Source organism: Limanda limanda, chromosome 18, assembly GCF_963576545.1.
Source record: "Limanda limanda chromosome 18, fLimLim1.1, whole genome shotgun sequence".
Classification (NCBI taxonomy): domain Eukaryota; kingdom Metazoa; phylum Chordata; class Actinopteri; order Pleuronectiformes; family Pleuronectidae; genus Limanda; species Limanda limanda.
In genome coordinates, this window is record NC_083653.1 from 1,194,603 (window position 1) to 1,216,053 (window position 21,451).

The following is a 21,451-nucleotide window of genomic DNA, read 5'->3' on the forward strand; positions in this document are numbered from 1 at the left end:
TTTTTGACTGTAAATCAGTTTTAAGAGGAAACTCTCAAAATGACTTACAGCGTTTGAGTTCAGTTTCTAAAGCCGGAGCAGATTTGTGGCGTCAGAGTTCACCGAGTGAAATACTTGACAAGTCGGATCGTATTCCAGCTCCTGCTTCTTCTCTTTCAGAAGCGGAACTGGAGGCGCCCACCGACCTGGTGACCTCCGAGGTGACCCACCACTCCTTCCGGGCCAGCTGGACGGCGCCCGCCGGCCCCGTGGACAACTATCGGGTCACCTACCAGATGTTGGCAGGAGGACCGACCCAGGAGGTGAGCTCACGCTACGCCGCCCAACCTGGTTCTGATGTTTGAACCTGGTTCTGATGTTTTAATCTGGTTCTGATGTTTTAACCTGGTTCAGATGTTTTAATCTGGTTCTGATGTTTTAACCTGGTTCAGATGTTTTAACCTGGTTCTGATGTTTTAACCTGGTTCAGATGTTTGAACCTGGTTCTGATGTTTTAATCTGGTTCAGATGTTTGAACCTGGTTCTGATGTTTAAACCTGGTTCTGATGTTTGAACCTGGTTCTGATGTTTTAACCTGGTTCTGATGTTTTAACCTGGTTCAGATGTTTTAACCTGGTCCTGATGTTTGAACCTGGTTCAGATGTTTGAACCTGGTTCAGATGTTTGAACCTGGTTCAGATGTTTGAACCTGGTTCTGATGTTTGAACCTGGTTCTGATGTCTGAACCTGGTTCTGATGTTTGAACCTTGTTCAGATGTTTTAACCTGGTTCTGATGTTTGAACCTGGTTCTGATGTTTTAACCTGGTTCTGATGTTTTAACCTGGTTCTGATGTTTGAACCTGGTTCAGATGTTTGAACCTGGTTCTGATGTTTTAACCTGGTCCTGATGTTTGAACCTGGTTTAATGTGAAGGAGATGTATAAATGAGGTTTCTCCATCTGTTAGGAAACATCCTGAATATCATCTTGTTTATTGGTTAATTCCCTTTTGGCTTCCATCACACTGTTTGTTCATATCTGTGACCTGAATCCTTCAGGTGAGGTTCACGACTTCCTGTGAGTTTAATAAACAAGAGTCCGACACTTAAACCCTTAAACCCAACCGGGTGTAGTTGAATATTCTGGAGTGTGTCATCGTCAGGCCGGTTTAAGAAAGCTCGACTCTTGCACAGACCCACGTCTGTCTTCTATTCAGAGGCTCTCTGCACTCGGCCTTCACCGACTGAGATCTGGATCTCCACGCTTCAGTGAACCTGCTTTCAGTTTGCACTTAACCTCCTGTCGGTGCCGTCTGTAAAAACCCAGCGCTGGGTCTTTTCCATCCTTTGTGCTTTTATTGGCCCTTGTCAGACGGAGCCTGTGCAATTACACTGGAGCTGCTCAGGAGTCAAGCAGAGTTTCCACTGGATCCACTTCACGCTGCAGACCTCACACCGGGCCGGGACTCCTCACAGCCCCTCTCTGCTTTTATCTGGTTCCTCAAACTGTAAAGAGTGAATGAAGAAAAGAGACATATGATATTTACATGCTGGGGTTTCTTGCAGCTCTTATCTGAGCTCGGTGCAACAAGAAAGTGAATTCCTGAATTACAAGCAGCCAGTGAGAAGAAGGGTCGAGGCCGAGGCTCGCTGCCAAGAGACGTCTCAGGTCTCCGGTTCTGGAGAAACTGTTTGAGACCCTGTGGACCTGCGACGCTCACACATCGAGGAGGAAAGAAATACAGACGAGGAGAAAACCAAACAAGTTGCTTTCTGTCAGCGAGTCAAAGTTATCTGGATAACTTGGAGGGAAAGTCAGGGTTCTTCAACACCTTGTTAGGTCCAGACCTGTTCTCCTCCGGGACCAGGGAGTCAAATCACATTAAACCTTATTTAAGAAAGTTGAACTGAGAGTAGAAACGAGTTCTTGATGACCTGTAAGAATGTCCTGATACAAGACGGAGATGTTTCTGCAGATCAGAAACACGAACAGCTGGAGAATCCAGTGTTAGTGGCTTCTCCTCTGGGTTTGATTTCCCAGCTCAACAGGAATCTTACACCGTTCAGCTGCCAGACTCCAGGTTCTTCCCTCCGGCTGCACGAGAGCTTCGGCTCAACGGGCTGTAATCATCTGAAGGTGAAGATATGAGACCTGGAGCTCCATCAAACACCCAGAGATCAGGCCAGCGGCGTTTCAGCCAAATCTTCAACTGACTCCGTCTCTGCTGGTTCTCGTGTTCCTCGTCTTTATTCTTCAGTTTGTTGAGTCGAGCTTTATGTTTAAAGCAAAAACTGTTTCAAAGGTGATTTTCCTTCCTCGAGCGACTGTGACGGCAAAGAAAACCACAAGTTGGATTCTCTCATCTTCCCTTTGTCTCGAGTGTCGGATCCAGAGCTCTGAGGACATCTCCTCCCGTCACTTCTCATCAGCAGAGTTAGAAACCTGAATCCTCTCCGGCTCGGCTCCACTGGGTTTGAACTTGCCTGATTAGTGATTGGAACGTTTCCTTCTCAACCTGCTCTACCTTGATCCTTCGCTTCCTGGACGACTGCAGATTCTCTGCTTCTTTCAAAAGAACAAGAACTTGGCACCTTCGAGTTTCTCAACGAGAGCAGGATCCTCACACTTCAGAATAAAGAACGAACAAAGGTTCAGTTGTAGAGATGAGATGATGAACCATCTGGTCAGTGAATTACAGACACACTATATAAACCACATCTATTGTTTCTGACACTTTACTCAGAGACTCACCTGTTCCCAGGATGATAACAACTAGGGTTGCAAAATTCCGGGAATATTCAAACTTTCCATGGGAATATACAGGAATATACAGGAATTAACGGGAATAAACTGGAAATTGTGTGGTTAACTTATACTAACTGTGTTTACCTTGTCATATACAGACATAAATATAAACATTTTGTTGTGTCATAGGCTGATTTGAGCCCTGAGGAAACTTTGGGCACTTGACTATATGCTTCTGCATCGTTGTGTCATTCTTAACATAGGTCTTTGCACAGTATCTGCAAATGTACACAGCCTTTCCTTCTTCATTGGATGAGGTGAAATGTCTCCACACATGAGAGAGTGCACGTGGCATTGTTCTGTAGAATAAGATTTCTTTTTTCTTTTTACATTCATTAAGACAACCACTCTGATCATATTCTCACCCTCTATGTCCCACAAGGAGACAAAGAACGGACATATGAACTGAATCATTATCCAATGTCCGCTTCACATCTTTAAAATAGAGTTTGGAATGATGTTTTTATTGCTCAGCGTTTAATTTCCGTATATTTTTTTTGCAACCCTAATAACCCGTGCTCTGTGGTTCCAGCTGCTGGTGGACGGGGGGGTGACCAGCTCGGTGCTGGACGGCCTGACGCCTCTCACCGAGTACCTGGTCCACGTCTACTCTGTGAAGAGTGAGATCAACAGCGAGCCCCTGAAGGGCACAGAGACCACCTGTGAGTGTTTCCTCTTCACCTCTCCACCCTCCTCTTCCTCCATCTCTCCCCCCCCCCCCCCCCATCCTGAGGTCACTTCCTCTTTGTGTCATGGGAGAAGCGTCCTTAATACAGACGGGGTTAAAGAACAGCTCAGTTCTTTACTGTTTGTGTTTCTTCTGTACGAGTTGTGAGATAAACAGAAAGATTTCTCTTCTCATTATCACATCAGTTGTTTACTGTCCTCACCCCCCCATCCCCCCCCCACCCCATCACCCTCTGTTTATTACAACACAAACTGACATGTGATCTGATCTGGTTTCACGAGGTGAGAATCCCACTGAGCCACAGAGACGAGAGTTAAAAGGTTTTTTATCGTCTGTAACTCAAACAAACTGATGATGTAGTGTTTTTAGGTTTTGCTTTATTTCTTCTTAAATGTGACTTAAGAAGAAATAAGTGCTGCTGTTCACTTGGGTTGCGTCAGATCTCTGTGCATTTAGTCACTGTCATGTTTAAACTAACACTGGGTCTGATGTCTGCGTCACGTCTGTCAGAACTCGTAAAGACGTGTCCCGGATTGATCCGCTGTGAGACAGTGAGGACATGAACTCGCTGTACGAATCACATCTTCTGCTTTAGATCAAATGTTCAGGGTTTCACATCCTGCTTCATAGTTTAAAGGATCAAATCTACAAATGGTTTGGTGTGTCTGTGATTGTTGAAGGTTTGAAATCGGGTCTGGAATCCTCCCAGTTTAATTTTCCTGTAGATAAATTGATTTAGTCATGTTTACCTCTCTGCTTCTGTCAAACACATGTTCAGATGTGCAGCCCTGAGGATTTGGAATCAACAAATCGGATTTCTTCTCACTTTGTAAATCCTCCACATGGAGGAAAGCAAAGCAAACACAGAAAAGATTTCCCTTCAAAACAGAAACTTCAACTCGACACTCGACACCAAATACTCTGCACATTAATGGAACTGGAGTTTATGATCTTTCTGGGATCGCAACCTTGATGCTGCTCTTGTGTTTGTGTCGTTATCTTTGTATTGAGCCAGAAAACCTCGTCCAGACATCGATTCGTATCAAAACAGATTATTTCTGTCGACTAACAGCAACCAGCTGCTGCTCCTATTCTTTCCACAGAGACTTTGACTTTCTGTTGTTATTATTGTCCCTGAGAACATGGTTTGACAACGACCTGATGATTTACTTCCTGTCCTCTCCTGATGATTAACTTCGTGATGATTAACTTCCTGATGATTAACTTCCTGATGATGAACTTCGTGATGATGAACTTCGTGATGATTAACTTCCTGATGATTGACTTCCTGATGATTAACTTCCTGATGATTAACTTCCTGATGATTAACTTCCTGATGATTGACTTCCTGATGATTAACTTCCTGATGATTAACTTCCTGATGATCTACTTCCTGATGATCTACTTCCTGATGATTCACTTCCTGATGATCTACTTCCTGTCCTCTCAGTGCCGCTGTCAGCAGCTCAGAACATGATTGTTTACGACGAGGCCGTGACCACGATGTGGGTGAGATGGGAGCAGGCGGCCGGAGCCTCCGGCTACTCGCTGTTCTACAAGTCCACCAACGCCAGCGAGCCCCAGCTGGAGAGAGAGGTGAGTGATGCTGACGTCACGGGTTCGATTCCCTTTTAGAAGCGTGACATCAACGGAACTGTGAGAACTTGAGACCGGGGTCGGGAAGCTCTCCGGTCATTTTGGTTCCCGAGGGACTTGATAACTAGTTGCAGAGCCGAGGTTCAACCAATCAGATCAACGACTAGTTTGCCGAATAGATTTGATTTGTTCTTAGAGATAAAGTCTTTTGATGCTGTCGCTGTCGGTGGAACCATCATCATAGTCCACCCATCCTACTTATCTTAATTAATGAGATGCAAAGGAAAAGCTGGAGATGAATAATAACATCACCATGGTTCATCTTGTGCTGAGCAGATTCATGTTGAGTTCACTTCACCTCCTCAGACACAAACGCTCTGAAACACACACTTTGACTCTTGGAACTCAAACATTAATTTGTGCGCTCAGCATTTCCACCTTGACTCCAAACGAGCGGGATCCCGCCGGCGCCGTCTCACTGCTTCCAGATGGCGATACGCTGAGCGCCTCTCGGAGCAGGAAGTGGACCTCGGCTCCGCCCACAGAAGCATTAGCTCATAGTGTGATGTCATCGGGTGATATGAGCCGAGCAGATGCTTTATGGACGGAGCTGAACCTCGGTGCTGTTAAACCTACACGTGAGGAACATTAATGCTGGAAAGTCTGCACCTGAAGTGTGAATCAGAACCAAATTATCAACGCTCATCACATGAATCATGAGTCAAGTGACTTTTCTTTTAGTGAAATTATAGATTTAGGCACATTTTGATTTATTGGGGGCAGCTGTGGCTGAGGGGTAGAGCGCTGTTCCAGTCTTCTACATGTGGAAGTGTCCTCGGGAAGATACTGAAGCACAAAGTGTATGAGTTCTAATTCAAACTTCTAATTCAAACTTCTAATTCAAACTTCTAATTCAAACTTCTAATTCAAACTTTTAATTCAAACTTCTAATTCAAACTTCTAATTCAAACTTCTAATTCAAACTTCTAATTCAAACTCCCCTCATTCAACTTTCAGACTTTGTTCATAATTTTTTATGTGCTGCTTCAATTTGTTGATAATAATATTCCAGATCTAAAAATTGACTCTTATGTTATCAACCCAGATTTTTTTTCTTTAACACCTTGTTTGTCCGATAATTAGTCAAATATTTTCAGTATTTACTGATATGAACTGAACATTCACATTATTTGAATTAGAAGTTATTGAACTCTAGTCTAGTTCATCCATCATCCTTCATTTATATTTATTGTGGGCAGCTGTGGCGGGGGGGTAGAGCGGTGTTCCAGTCTTGTACATGTCGAAGTGTCCTCGGGAAGATACTGAACCACAAACTATATGAATGTGTGTGTGAGTTATTATTATTATTATTATGATTCTGTGGCACGTTGCTCAGATGTCTCTGTTTTCCATCCCTCTCTCTCCTCCTGTGTTGTCCCTCCCTCGTCCTGTAGGTGCGAGTGGGCGGCGACGTGTCGAGCGTGCAGCTGGAGCAGCTCATCCCCAACACGGCGTACTCCATCAGACTCCTGGCGCTGCACGGGGAGGCTGTCAGCGCGCCACTGGAAGGGGGAGGAGTCACCTGTACGTCCCTCTGAACCCCATCACTCAATACTTACCCTGAGACAGTCTCCAGCAGGAATACTGACAGTGCTGAGTTCTAACGGATCTCCTCCTGTCCTCCCTCAGTGCCCGTGCCTCCTGCTGGCGTCCTGACCATCAGCGACGTGACCCACAGCACCATGAGGCTCCGCTGGGACGCCGCTCCCGGAGCCGTCCGCAGATACCTGGTCACCTACAAGCCCGATGAAGGAGACCTGAAGGAGGTGAGAGGGAGGCTTCATGTTTCACGGGTTTGATCCCAGAGATGAACTCATTATTGAAATACGTTCACACATTAAACTGAATCTGCTCTGACAGGAAAGTCTGGTGCTTTACAACCAGTGACGTCGATTTTTAAAACATTTATCTCTCAGGATTAACGTGGTCATTCTGCAGTCGCTGCTTTTAAAGGAGTCAGTTTTCTCAATAAGACTTTAAGAGCATCTTTGGCAAAACCTTGTTGCTCCACCGCTCCATCAGTTTGATGTTCAGAGCAGCGATGGACGGCTGGGACCTTTTCCCCTGGCAGGCCTCAGCTCTTCCTCCCGTCTCTTTAAGAAACACCGAATGTCTGCGAGTTTAGAAACGTCTGTGAGGTCATTCGGAGGTGGCTTGGTACGCCGGGTGAAGTTTGACTCCTGATGTCTTGGTTCTGGGAAGACGTCAGGACCGAGAGGAGATTCACCGCTGGCTGATCTTCAGGAGGAAAGCTCCGTGCTGGCAGACGAGCGTCGGGATCGTCCCGGCTCCGAGCCGTCCTCATAACTTCTGACTTGCATGTCAGCAAAGGACAAACAGTCTGAGACGAGTCTGCAGCCGGAGGTGTGGAGGTGGACGACCGGCAGCAGCTCAGCTCCTCTTAAGGATTCATACCGAACTCGTCTTATCTCCACAGAGGAGCTTGTTGGATTCCTGCCTCCTGACTGAGAGCAGAACTTATTCTCTCCTCTGATACGGCTTCTGTTCAGCTCTCCCCTGAAATGGAAAAAGTTTGCCTGGTTTCCACTTGGTCCACTTCCTGCTCCACTTTGACTTGTTTATAGAAATCCTCTGTGTGTGTTGATGAAGGTGAAAAGCTCCAGACTTGTAGACGTGTAGTTCTTGATTCTTAAATCTCTCTCCTCCAGGCTGAAGTGAGCGGAGACATCACCACCCTGGACCTGTCCAGCCTCCTCTCTCAGACCGAGTACGACGTGGCCGTGACCCCGATCTACGACAAGGGTCCCGGGACCACGATGATCGGATCTGCCATCACAGGTCGGAATCTGTAAATCCTCACGACTGTTTGCTGTCCTGGCTCCTGAATGGTGGACGAGCTCCCCATGGACATCTGGACAGCAGAACGTTCACACATCTTCCACCGCAAACTAAAAACACATCTCTTCCAACTACACCTTGAGTACAATGTTAAAACTAACACTTTAGTAGCACTTTAAATGGCAAATACTTATAGCACTTTGTAGTTTAGCTTTTTTGAAGAAATTGTACTTTCTTGATTCTTGTTTTTCTGGGTTTGTTCCCTCGTGATTAAATGCACTTATTGTAAGTTGCTTTGGATAAAAGCGTTTGCTAAAATGAAATGTTAAAAAAAAATGATTTGTGCCCTTGTGTGGTTTCATTACTGCTAAACTCAAAACATCTGCAGATAAACCAGAAGGACAAACGCACAACTTACAAACAGAGATCCAAACACACACACACACAGACACACACCTGCTGGTCAGTTGCTCTCAGCTCCAGTGAATCTTCTTCACCTGACGTTGCCTCATCTCTCAAACTTCCTCGTACACAGACGTGGTCCCGGCCCCCAAGAACCTGGTCACCTCCCAGGTGACCCACACCTCGTTCCGAGCCACCTGGGAGCACGGTGCCCCGGACGTGGCGCTCTACCGCATCGGCTGGAGCAAGAAGGGCGAGAACAACCCCAAGTTTGTAAGTTGTAATTCAAACGTGGACACAAAGCAGCAGCAGCTTTCCCCAAATAACACAGAGATTCTTTAGGTTGATTTCACGTTTTCCTTTTGGATTCTTTAGATTATGCTCCTGTGAAGCTTCATGTCCTGTAGGGGTTTTATGGGTCATGAACATTATTCAAGTTGATGTGGACGTATAAGAAACATGAAACAAACAACCTTCATGTTTCAGCCTCAACTTGTCAACTAATCAGAGAAGATTAACGACCGAATTTCTTTAATTAAGATGATTATACGAAGTTGTTTTCAGTTAATAATGGTCAGGTTGTATTTAGATGTTCATCTTGAGCAGATACTTCAACCAGATAAGCTGCTTCTCTTGAAATATGCAAATGAGTCTAGTTTGGACAGCAGCGTCCGTCTGCATCTGGTTTCATTTCTTCCACTGGGAATCGAACCAGTGGAGATGTGGCCTCCAGCACGGTGGTGTTTCCTTCCTGTGATTAAAACTGGAGCCAGAACTCAAATATATTCAGTAGAACTCTGAGTTCAGGTTCAGATCCTTCAGAGAAACCCACCTGCAGACACTGACTCTCAGAATGAAACCATCAACCTTCCTGTAGCCGTCAGGAATCTGAGAGCGAGGCCGGATTAAGTTACGACTGTGAAACTGAAGATGTTGTTTGAACGTGAAATAGGACTCGTTCTCCAGGGCCATGATTTAAACTACTTCTTCTTACCAGAGCAAAAAGATTTCAAGAATGATCCTCTGTGGTTTCACAGATGTCTTAAAACTGCCATGCCTCACAAAACGTACTTATTGTCTTCGCCAAGACTTAAGTACAAACATCCATCTGAGCCGAGGCAACAATAATGCTCTCTTTGTTTCCCTGCAGTTGTTCTTGGATCTGATTCTCCTCTCTCCACACGACATACATTAAAACACAAACTCAATCCAGTCTTAGATAATCACATTAATACTTTACAACATCAAATGCATCTTGTCTTGATTCTCTGAACCGTTTATCTAGAGTAGACAGGAAGAGTGAAAGTTCAGCTGAAGCATCTGAAGAAGCAGATTCAACCAAAGCAAAAAGAAATCTCACTGGACCTCTGTCTGTCTGTGTGTGTCCAGGAGATCCTGAGCAGCGAGGAGACGTCCCACGTGTTACCGAACCTGGACATCGACACCGAGTACGATGTCACGGTCACGGCCATCTACCCGGACGAGTCGGAGAGCGAAGACCTGATGGGAAGAGAACGCACACGTGAGTCATCCAACGCAAAGTGTCCAGCTCCTGAACCAACAACCAGCGGATTCATCTCATTCAAAGAACTGTCGTAATAATAATAATGATGTTTTCTCAACATCTCTTTCTAGTGTTAAAGGCTCCGGAGGGTATGTGATAGGAGAAGGATGAGTTTCCTTTTCCATGTTCATGAGTCTGTGTGGATGGTCACGTGGACGATGACAGTGTTGAGTGCATGTACGTGCACTTCAGTGCCTCAGTGTGCGTTCACACCACAACCAGTGGGAGGAGCTGGACTGGAGCGTAATGAAAACCAGTCCAGACAACGCCAGTTCATAATTAGACCAATCAATGGAAAACATTGACTTTCATAACTACTTCTGAAGTGAAGCTGAAGAGGTTTCATCTCTGGATTCAATTTGATTTGCATTGAAGTACAAAAATAACTTTTTCACTCTAGTACAATTTGGTAATGTTAATTATAATATATATATATCAAGTGATTAATTATACGTAAGAGTGTTTGACTTCAACTCCACAATCAACCTGCGGATGATGAGAAATGATAAGAATGAATTTCAGGTCCCTGTTTTATTTTTTGTGGGACAGGAACTAATCTGCAGTTTTGATGGAAGCACAAACTTTGGAATAAATCTTTAGGAATCTGTTTCTGTCGTGAGGCTTAAATTTATACTTTCATTTGAAAGCGTTGCTCACATCAGAGGTTGAGTAGATCGTGGTGTGAACGTGGATCTAGAGTCACTCGACATGTCGTCCTCCACCAACCTCCACGACTCTGATTCTCCCTGTGAAACATTGTGTGTCTGTTCCATCTTGCACCGTTTTGTCATCATAACATTTTCCTGTCGTCACGGTGCAGTTCATCCATTCATAACGTCACGTCATCCTTCATCAGCGTTCCCCTCAACCATCAGATTCATGTTGTTGCATGTTGTGGTTCTGCTGCGGCTGGAGATCTCTGCTTCTAATTCAAATGAAAGTTTCTGAGGAAAACTCCCCTCATTCAACTTTCAGACTTTGTTCATAAGTTGTCATAGACCTGCTTTAATTTGTTAATAATAATATTCCAGATCTATAAATGTACTCTTATGTTATCATAAATAATTAGTCAAATATGTTCAGTATTTACTGATATGAACTGAACAGTCACATTATTTGAATTAGAAGTTATTGAGCTGCAGTCCTGATCAGAACAGCTTCATTGATCAAATCACCTCTCATGCTTTCATCCTAAAAATCATCCTTCCAGCTCCATGACCCGAGATAGCATCATCATCATCATCCTCCTCTTCCTCATCCTCTTCTTCATCACTGGTGATTTCTCTTGTGTATCTCACTGCTCGTCTCTCTCTGTGCTGCCAGTTCCTCCCGAGCCTCCTCGGAATCTGAGGGTTCTAAACGCCACCGTGTCCTCGCTGACGGCGAAGTGGGAACACGCCCCCGGCAACGTCAAGAACTACGTGATCAGCTACCGACCCAGCGCTGGAGGCGAGACGCTCTCTGTGAGTCCACTGCACACGTTGCAGTATTAAATATAACAGCATGCTATTCATTCAAATACCACAGATCAGTTTTCAGTTTGTTTGCATCTACATCAGAAAACTCACGGTTAGTGTATTTCTAAATGAGCCGGGAAGGAATCCCTGCAGAATCACAAGAGACAGCAATGGAGATAACAAATCTAGAATAAACAAAAGGGTAAATTACAGTTAAGGTAAAGTAATCAATCTGAAGATGGTGCAGATGTGTGTTTGGGTCAGAAGTTGTATTTCAGAACTGAGCATTCCTCATCTGAGACCTCAGCAGGATTTACTTTCTGTCAGCTGAGTCTCCCGGAAAATAAAACTGCTTTGTATTATTTTTAACCCCAATGGGACATTTTTCCAGTGTAATGTGTTTTTCAGCTGTAAAACTAAATAGGATAAATGTTCCTCCAGAGGCCGACTCAGCAAGAAAAGACTTGTTCTGAGAGACACTCAGAGAATAACTTGGCTCATCCTCTCCCGGAGCTGCGTCACAGACACTGAACAATAGAGTTCTGACTTCTGATCTCTGAAATCTGGATTCAAGCTTTTACACCCAAACTGGCTCCAGGTCATGGATTGTGGTGTGAAGTTGGGTTTACCACCCGGCTGTGGAAGGAACGAGAGGAGCAGAACAACTGAATTCCTCTTCAGGGTGGATTTTCCTTACATGTTCCTACAAACACAGGTTTTGTTCTGCTGATTTTCGGGCGTGGCGTTTCCCAGCGGCGCCGCGTCCTGACCAGCGGCGTCTCCAGTCCGGGTCCAATCAGTCAGTGTTCTCACTCAGCCTGAGGCGTCTGACAACAATGATGAATCAAATCAATGAAAATACAAGTGTTTCATCACACAGGTCATTAGCAGCTGTGGAAGAACAGCGAGTCCTTTACTTGAAATGTTCTGGAGCACGATGACTTCACAGCAATGATTGTTGAGGGAATTTGAGGAGAGATAATTAGTTTCACAGATGGATGATGGTGGATGGATGGATAGAGATGTTGGATGGGCAGGCCGGTGACAAGGTGATTACTTTCATCACTGGTTTTTATCTGTAAATATATTGAGTGAAGTGACGTCTCAGTCGTTCTGTGTTAATAAAACTGAATCTCAACAAAAACAATCAATAAACAGGCACAGAAACAAACTAAACCTGATAAAACTAGTTGTGTTTAGAGTCTGAGTTGGATTTTCTGTGAGAGTCTTTGTCCCGAGACGTCCTGAAGGAGTTCAGCTTCCTGTCAGAGGAACATCACGCCGCTCTGAGCTGCTCCTGCTTCTTGGCGTTGGGTTTATCGCGGCGTCCCCATCTCCTGCGTTTGGCCGCTCGCTCTCATTCCTACAGGATGACTCAGGAAGTGATTAGAAGCGACCTGGAGAGAGGAGATGTTATGACAGTGTTTCCCCAAACACCGTGTCACGGTCGGATCCGTCGCTGAGTCACACGAGTTCACATCAGGAGCGAGAGCAGCTGGTGTCACCTCGGTTGTTTTCAGCTTCAGTCGCTGATCTGGAGAAACGTGGAGAAGGTGTCATGAATGATTTGGGAATAGGAATAAAAGTTGTTTAGTCTCCGTGCTGATGTTTAACGTGACATCATTAAATCCAGTGAGTTACGATCACAGTCATCACCAGAGGGAGAACAACTGAAGAATCACTTTGAGAAGCTGCAGCTGATCGGAAGGATTCATCTGGCCATGTTTTCTATTTGTCTGATTATCGTGTTTGTCTCCAAACTCTGATACGTCTCGTTCCTCCGAGCCTCAGATCCTCTGTTTCCCAACACGATGACAAACCCGTGACTGAGCCTCACTGCTCCTTCATCACCAGGAACCAGCACAGGAGCAACAATCCATTAATGAATTAATCCACAACTGAAAATAGTCCCCAACAGATCCACTCTATGCCAGAGTTTTCTGTTTCAACACTTTCAGGGTTTGTTGCAGTGAAGTGAAGTCGTCTCAGGAGCAGCTGAGGAAATCAAACATTGGCTGAATCAATCTGAACGTTTGTTATGAGCTGCTTGTTCTGATGAAGTGACTCGGCTCCTGTGATGAATGCCGTGTTATGAATGAGGATTCTAAACAGAATATCACGAGCTGGATCCCCACAGGAGCCGCTGATGGGCTGAGAGCCAGTTTACCAGCTGCTGGGAACAAACACACACATTCTAACATGTTCTTCACAACAAAAGCAACAGGATTCCAGACATACTGATGTAAACGTGGAGCGATGCTCTGTCATTTATCTCTTAGCTACCAGGGAAACTGTTTATGCCTTTTCACAAACCTGTTTACACTGTGGTATCGCTCCGTGATATACTGCACACTTTGTTTGCTCAGGATTTCCCCGGCGCCCGCTTGAATTCCTCTCGCACAGAAATACTTCACCCGCGTTTCAATAAAGTAAATAGTTTGAGGAGATTGTCCTCGGAAAGAGCAGAAGACTCTCCAAACAATAACACAACTGTTGTGCACTTTCAGTCTCTAAAAGCTCAATTTGTGCCTTTTTAAACGAGATAAAAACATTTGATTAATAATAACTGATATTTAACTTACTAATAACTGCTGACGTGTTTCCTGTGAACAGACGCAGGTCGGAGGGAAGAAGACGAGCGTGGTTCTGCAGAAGCTTCAGCCCGACACGCCGTACTCCATCTCTGTGGCGGCGCTCTATCCCACCGGCGTCAGCAGCGACCTCACCGGAGACGGACGCACCAGTAAGAGTCTGACGGGACAGGAAGTCTAAAACGTTCAGAGCAGGAGGGGGCGCTCACATTTAAAGAGGGGGTGGAAAAGTAATCTATTACTGTCTGTCTGGGCAGAGAGAGAGAATCAAATCAGCAATGAAAGATCTCAGAGGAAAGATATATGCCTATATATATATTGAACCTATGCTAGTGAGTTATTGTGATTTTATCTGAAGTTCGAAGTAAAATCTTCAGCTTTGAAATAAGAAATAAAAGCAATATCTTCCCAAATATCAATAAACTGTCTCAAAGAGTCAAACTGCAGGAAGTGACTCCAGCGTGTCTTCTCCTCAGAGCCTCTAGGCGGAGTCAGGAGCCTGCAGGTGCTGAACCCGACCATGACCACGCTGAACGTGCGCTGGGAGCCGGCCGACGGCCGAGTCAAGGAATACAAAGTGATCTACGTCCCTGCAGCCGGAGGAGCTGAGAGCACGGTAAGGACCGGGGGGGAAACCAGCTGCTTTGAACCTGGAGCAGATTCAGTTCATCATAGAAACACTGAGATTAAATCTATAAACTCTGTTGCCAGTCCAACACAAACACAGACGATTACAGAAAGTGTTGAGTCTCCTGTGAGTTCATTAATCACTGTGAGCTGACGATGGAAACTGCTGAAACCTCAAAGCATCTTCTCATCTCGTTGTTGAACTCAGGAATCGGTGTCGGCCGGGACGACGACCACGACGCTGCGCGGCCTGAAGCCCGACACGCTCTACTCCGTGTCCCTGGTGCCGGTGTACGCCGAGGGAGACGGGAAGATCATGTCTGAGGACGGAAAGACAAGTAAGACTGGACACTGAAAAGTTAATTTAACTCTTTAGCTCCGTCGTCTTAGCTATCATCAGATATTTAAGAAAACTCCAGTAAAAAGAATGATAATTCAGCGTGTGTATGACACGTCCTGTGGTCCAGGGGCGCTGGGAGGTGTGAAGAACCTGAAGGTCACCAAGCCCACCATGACCTCTCTGACCGTGGACTGGGACCCTGCAGATGGCGCTGTTCGCCTCTACAAGGTCTTCTTCGTGCCGGCCGCCGGCGGCAAAGAGGAGATGGTGAGAGTCTCCACTCGTCTCACGTCTCACACACAGATTCATCTGCAGGTCAGGAAGCATCACTTTGTTTTGATGTCTCTGTGAACAGGAGCAAGTTCCCACCGGCACCACCTCCATCATCCTCAGGAACCTGATGCCCGACACGCCCTACACCGTGTCGGTGCTGCCGGTGTACCCGGCCCGGGAGGGGAAGCGCCAGTCAGAGAACGGAAAGACACGTAAGTCTCTTCAGATCCTGAACTTCAAATCTCAAACACCTTCAGAGACGCTTTGAACGGCGTCATGTGACTTCAGCGGTTTGTATTTACCGCTTCTCGAAATGATGTGTGTGTTCCCAGTGCCTTTGGGTGGAGTGGAAAACATGAAGGTGACCAATCCAACCATCACCACGCTGACGGTGTCGTGGAATCCTGCCGACGGAAACGTGCAGGGCTACAAGGTGATCTACACGCCCACTGACGGAGGGATGGTGATCACGGTAAGAGTCTTCATCCACGAGATCAAAAACACCTGGAGTGACCTGCACCAGTCCAGAGATGGGACCTGAGACCAGTTCAGTCCAGTTAGGAGCTCAGTTAGGATAAGTTAACTTGAGCTGAGTCAGTTTAACTTGAGTTGGGTGGAGTTAACCTGGGTTAAATTGAGTTGAATCAACTTAGGTCGAATCAAGTTAACTGCTGAAGTCGGAAAAGCTTATTTTATCTCAAGAGTCAACTTGAGATAAAATAAGTAAATTCAATTGAAGTGAGTTAATTTGAGCAAAGTAAAGTTGAGTCAACTTGAGCTGATTCAGATTATAAACTCCAGCCGAATAGAATTAAGTTAATTATCTTGAGCGTTAAACTTAAGTCAGGTCGAGTTAATTTTAGTTAAGATATGATGAATCAAGTCATGTTAACTTAAGTTGAGTTCTTTCAATTTGAGTCGTGTTAACTTGGATTAAATCTACATTAGCTAAAACAACTCGAGATGAGCTGAGTTTTCTTCATCTGACTTGAATTAACTGATCCTGAGACATTAGTTAGAGAATAAAGACAAATCTTCTGTTGTCGTGTTTCCTGGTAAATGTTCAACTAGTTTTAAATGTTTCTGGCTCGTTACTTTATCTACATTTACAAACTTATTTTCTGGAGGAACCAACGTTTGCGCAGTAAAAATAAAAACTATAAAACTCAGATTTAGACAAAATAAGATCAACAAACACCGGCTGTCAGACGGTTTCTCAGGATTAGTGAATAAAAGCACTTTGAGTCTGTGTTTGAATTGTGGGACGGATCAAAGCCCTCAGCAGGGATTCAGTCCTGTCATCTTCTGTGACATGTTAAGTCCGTCCAGCAGTTTCCTCACAATAGCAGCTAAATCCTCTCTGGCAGCTCGGATCCCTCGCCGCGGCGCCGCGTGGTGACGAGGCGTGGCGTGCACGTGTCGTAGAACATGTTAATCCTGCTCAGCACACGCCTGACGTCCACACACACATACGACTTAGAATGAAAATAACAGATCCACGTCTGGAGGGGGATTCTCAGCACCTGCAGCAGAGGAATTCAAAAGCTCCCGATGATGAGAGTCTCACAGTAAACATGACTCATCCTGGAGTAACTCAGCTTAATGTGACTCAGCTGATTCCTGCAGTTTACACAGAAAAAATAGAGCACCTGGAAAAATCAAAGATCTCAGTCTCATCAGTATCAAGGAGATTCTTTCCTTATAATAAAAAACAAAAAAACATTCTTTACTGTATATTCTCAGTTAAGTTTAATATGTTTTCACTTTTGAAGCTTTTACTCTGGTTTCAGTGGGACATTTTATCACGGTACAAACAAAGAGAGTTAGAGCTTTAAAAACACTTTGAATGAAAACTCAAAGTCGTCTGTACGATCTGCAGCAGACTGAGTTGCAGTGTTTGTGAAACCAGCTGTTTGAGCCTGAACCTGCTGGAGGTCAGAGGTCACGGCTTCCGGGGGGTCCGGTAGGAATTCAGCCCCAGACATTTCACCGCATGTTTCCTTCCAGGAGCAAGTGTCGGAGAGCACCACCTCCACCGTCCTGGAGAAGCTTCTGCCCGACTCCAGCTACACCGTCACCGTGGTGCCCGTCTACGCCGAGGGAGACGGACCCGTGCTGTCCGACATCGGCAGGACAAGTGAGTGGGCGTGTCCCCAAAGCACCTGAACCTCAGAGAATCACTTCCTGTCTGAGGAGACGCACAGAATGAAGCTCTGCAGCGGAGAGAGAAGAAGGAACTGGTTCAGACTCTTCTGTCTTCTGACCTCGTCTCCTCCTTGGTCTCGTCTTGTTTTCCTCTTCTTACAGTGACTCGTCCTCTGAAGTCTGAGCAGAGGCAGTTGTTTCTTTTATTTTTACTTTCATTAGATCAATACAGTTGGTTTGAGTCTGCTCTCGCTGTCTGTTGTTGATGAATCTTTCCTGGTTATGTTTAAAGTTAAAACCTTCCAGCCACACAAGAGGCTTGGGAAGGACAAGTTGTTCAAGTTTGGAAGTTCTACAAAAAGCTCATTTCACTGTGTCGACAATCTTTCAAACTTGGGACAATCTGGGGCCAAAAGCACCAAATATACATTTTCACTTTTTGAGTTGTATTTGTATTGAAAATTTGTCCATAAGTAGAATTTCAAGTGGTTTTAAAAACATCTTAAGTTGAAGTCAACAGCACTTTAAAACTGAATAAACCTAAAGTGAAGTTTCCTGGCGAACCAGCATGTTCTGTTCCCGCGCTGAGTTCCTCCTCCGGTTGTGTGTCTGTGCTCAGAGCCGCTGGGTCTGGTGAGGAACCTGCAGGTCACCGATCCCACCACCAGCTCGCTGAACGTCCGCTGGGAGCCGGCCGAGGGAAACGTGAGGGAGTACATCGTGATCTGGGTCCCGGCGGCCGGAGGAGACCAGGAAGTGGTAAGACCCGTCACTCAAGTCTTCAATAACAAACACTGCTATCGGTATTAACACTATTTATTGTGATTTTTGTTGGAATCTAAACTTGCTTTTCAGAAGTGTCACCAGTTAAAACAGTAAAATGACAGTAAAGTCTTTATATTTCCACTGATTCAACACTTTTCTTGAGCTTGAGCTTGAGCTTTTCTTCTTAAGTTGAATTTGAGTGAAAACCAAGAGAAACTGAGCGGCAGGAATCCGTCGGGTCTGATGTAACCGTCGGTTCCAGATGTTGGATTCTCACCAGAGGCTGAGAACTTCTTCTACGCCTCATTAGCGTCTCGGCTGCTCACGACTGGAACGAGAGATGTTTGTTTTAATTCAAACTGCTTTAGCTACAATCACGTAAAAAACATCGTTCAGTGGCGGCTAGATTAAAATCCTCTTTCTGTTTCTGTATTTCTCTTCTGTGAAATAACGTGAAAGCAGATTAATCTCAGCTCTGGCCTCTTCTCATCACTTTCAGTTTCATGCAGGATCTCTCTTTTCTTCTCCTCCTACGTTAGAATATGGAGTTATTAAAAGATGAAAGCATCTGGATCATGTTGTTTCCATTAAAATCGACATTTTCTCCGAACCAACTGAAAGCGTTCGACTGGGATGTGGGAGAGTTTGACTCGTTTCCAAGACTTTTTGATCTGTTTTCTGTAAAAACTGTGACAGAGTCCATTTCATTACCTACCAGATTGTGTCACTCAGTTGAAGACATGTCAGGAAATTAGATGATTTGATTTGGAAACAATAGAAATAACCGCCTGGCAGATTTTAGGACTTAATATTAGATCGAGCGGACAAAGAACAAATGTAGGAAGGCTTTCTCTCCTTCCTGCCAGTTTGCTTCTGGAAGGGTCAGGTTGTCCCTGGACACTTCTTTAAAGTCTCCGAGCTTCTGCCACAACCGAGTTTCACAAAGACTGATCCTCACTGAAGCTGCGTCCAAGAAACCGGATCTCAGGAGACGTTCAGCTGTGACATCGTTCAGTCATCCTGCAGAGAATCTTCCTCTGCTGCCAAACCCTAATTTCCTGGATATGGAGTTTCTAACCGTTCTCCAAATCCTCCTTTCTCTTCTTCCCCCCCGACCAGGACCAGGTGTCTGGAACCACCACCTCCACCGTCCTGAAGAACCTGGAGCCCAACACCGAGTACACCGTCACGCTGGTGCCCGTCTACCACGAGATGGAGGGAAAACCCAGTTCCCAGAACGGGAAGACCAGTGAGTAGTTCTGATTGATGGACTTGACTCGAGCTTCAGGAAGAACAACACAGCTGAGCCAAAAGTCACTTTCACTAAATGTGTTCGAAAAGTAACTTTAGCTCAGTCAAAGATCTAATAACACACGAAGAAGAGTGACTGATGGATTGAAGGAGCAGAATAACAAAACCAGTTTAAATCATAACATAGTGAAGCATTTATTTTTTCCCTCTTATTAAAGGGTTTAGAAATATATATATTCATCATGTTTCACTATCCAGGGCGTTAATTTGGTGCATTGGAACTAGTGTGGAGTACTGTAGTACTCTGGAGTACTGTAGTACTCTGGAGTACTGTGGAGTACTGTAGTACTCTGGAGTACTCTGGAGTACTGTGGTACTGTGGTGTACTGTGGTGTACTGTGGAGTACTGTAGTGTACTGGAGTACTGTGGAGTTCTATAGTACTGTGGAGTACTGTAGTGTACTGTAGTACTGTGGAGTACTGTGGAGTACTGTAGTACTGTAGTATTCTGGAGTACTGTGGAGTACTCTAGTACTCTGGAGTACTGTGGAGTACTGTAATGTACTGTAGTACTGTGGAGTACTGTGGAGTACTGTAGTACTGTAGTATTCTGGAGTACTGTGGAGTACTGTAGTACTCTGGTGTACTGTGGAGCACTGTAGTACTGGAGTACTGCGCCTGAAGGTGATGATGCTGCTAGTAAGACCATCATGGTGTTACCATGGCAACCAGTTGTATGAAGGAATACAATGACACATGGAACACAGGAAGCCGACTCAGACTCAGATTATTAAACGTCCTGAGATTCCTTCAGTTATTCTCCTGCACCACGACTTGTTGTTGGAGGATAAAAAAGATGATTGAACTCAAAAATAATTGTAATCATTGGTTTCTAACTGAGGCTGGCTCCTCCCCCTCAGATCCTCTGGGTGGCGTGAAGAACCTGCAGGTGATCGACCCGACCACCAGCACGCTGACGGTCCGCTGGGACCCGGCGGTCGGGAACGTGCGGAGCTACAAGGTCTTCTACGCTGCTCGGCCGGGAGGGGAGGAGCTGATGGTAAAACCTGTTTGTCTGCGTCTCTCCGTGCTCGACTGGTTCTCCTGCTGACGGAGGTTTCATGTGTAACAGGAGGAGGTGACCGGCGGCAGCACCACCACCGTGCTGAGGAACCTGGACACCGACACGCTCTACAACGTGGCCGTGGTCCCTGTGTACCCCGACGTGGAGGGCATCCGCCAGGCCAAGGAGGGGAGGACCAGTGAGTGACTCCTCCCTCACACTGACGTCACAGGGACACACAACCAGGGCACACAACCAGGGCACACAACCAGGGCACACAACCAGGGCACACAACCAGTGCACACAACCAGTGCACACAACCAGGGCACACAACCAGGGCACACAACCAGTGCACACAACCAGGGCACACAACCAGTGCACACAACCAGGGCACACAACCAGTGCACACAACCAGGGCACACAACCATGACACACAACCAGGGCACACAACCAGTGCACACAACCAGGGCACACAACCATGACACACAACCAGTGCACACAACCAGGGCACACAATCAGGGCACACAACCAGGGCACACCACCAGGGCACACAACCAGTGCACACAACCAGGGCACACAACCAGGGCACACAACCATGACACACAACCAGGGCACACAACCAGGGCACACAACCAGGGCACACAACCAGGGCACACAACCAGGGCACACAACCAGGGCACACAACCAGGGCACACAACCATGACACACAACCAGGGCACACAACCATGACACACAACCAGTGCACACAACCAGGGCACACAACCAGGGCACACAACCAGGGCACACAACCAGGGCAGCTTTCAGGATGTGTGTTGTTGTAGAGAGACTCAGACCCTGAAGCTTTGTGTAGGATTGTTTGTGTCACACAGACGTTGGACAGACACAAACCAGATAAAAGACATTTCTGATTCAGAGACCATCCTCTCTACGGTCAAAAATCATATTTGATCTTTCTCCAACTCAACCAACCTCAACTCATCTGAACTTTCCCAGGACCAAACACACACTGACGTTTATCTCTGACTTGACTCGTTTTATTTACCATC

The 21,451-nt window shown here is 45.7% G+C and overlaps 1 protein-coding gene across 1 annotated transcript in view; it reads left to right on the forward strand.

Annotated features, from left to right (window-relative positions):
* Positions 1 to 21,451, forward strand: part of col12a1b (collagen, type XII, alpha 1b) — an 82,066-nt gene that overhangs the window by 28,189 nt on the left and 32,426 nt on the right. Inside the window, exons 20-40 of the mRNA XM_061091405.1 lie at positions 160 to 302; positions 3,317 to 3,446; positions 4,923 to 5,068; positions 6,523 to 6,652; positions 6,758 to 6,894; positions 7,798 to 7,927; positions 8,463 to 8,602; positions 9,719 to 9,851; positions 9,965 to 9,982; positions 11,217 to 11,356; positions 13,964 to 14,093; positions 14,418 to 14,557; positions 14,777 to 14,906; positions 15,036 to 15,175; positions 15,264 to 15,393; positions 15,514 to 15,653; positions 17,189 to 17,318; positions 17,946 to 18,085; positions 19,211 to 19,340; positions 20,263 to 20,402; positions 20,475 to 20,604. Of these exons, the coding sequence (XP_060947388.1) occupies positions 160 to 302; positions 3,317 to 3,446; positions 4,923 to 5,068; positions 6,523 to 6,652; positions 6,758 to 6,894; positions 7,798 to 7,927; positions 8,463 to 8,602; positions 9,719 to 9,851; positions 9,965 to 9,982; positions 11,217 to 11,356; positions 13,964 to 14,093; positions 14,418 to 14,557; positions 14,777 to 14,906; positions 15,036 to 15,175; positions 15,264 to 15,393; positions 15,514 to 15,653; positions 17,189 to 17,318; positions 17,946 to 18,085; positions 19,211 to 19,340; positions 20,263 to 20,402; positions 20,475 to 20,604 (2,727 nt within the window). The remainder of the gene's footprint in view (positions 1 to 159; positions 303 to 3,316; positions 3,447 to 4,922; positions 5,069 to 6,522; positions 6,653 to 6,757; positions 6,895 to 7,797; positions 7,928 to 8,462; positions 8,603 to 9,718; positions 9,852 to 9,964; positions 9,983 to 11,216; positions 11,357 to 13,963; positions 14,094 to 14,417; positions 14,558 to 14,776; positions 14,907 to 15,035; positions 15,176 to 15,263; positions 15,394 to 15,513; positions 15,654 to 17,188; positions 17,319 to 17,945; positions 18,086 to 19,210; positions 19,341 to 20,262; positions 20,403 to 20,474; positions 20,605 to 21,451) is intronic.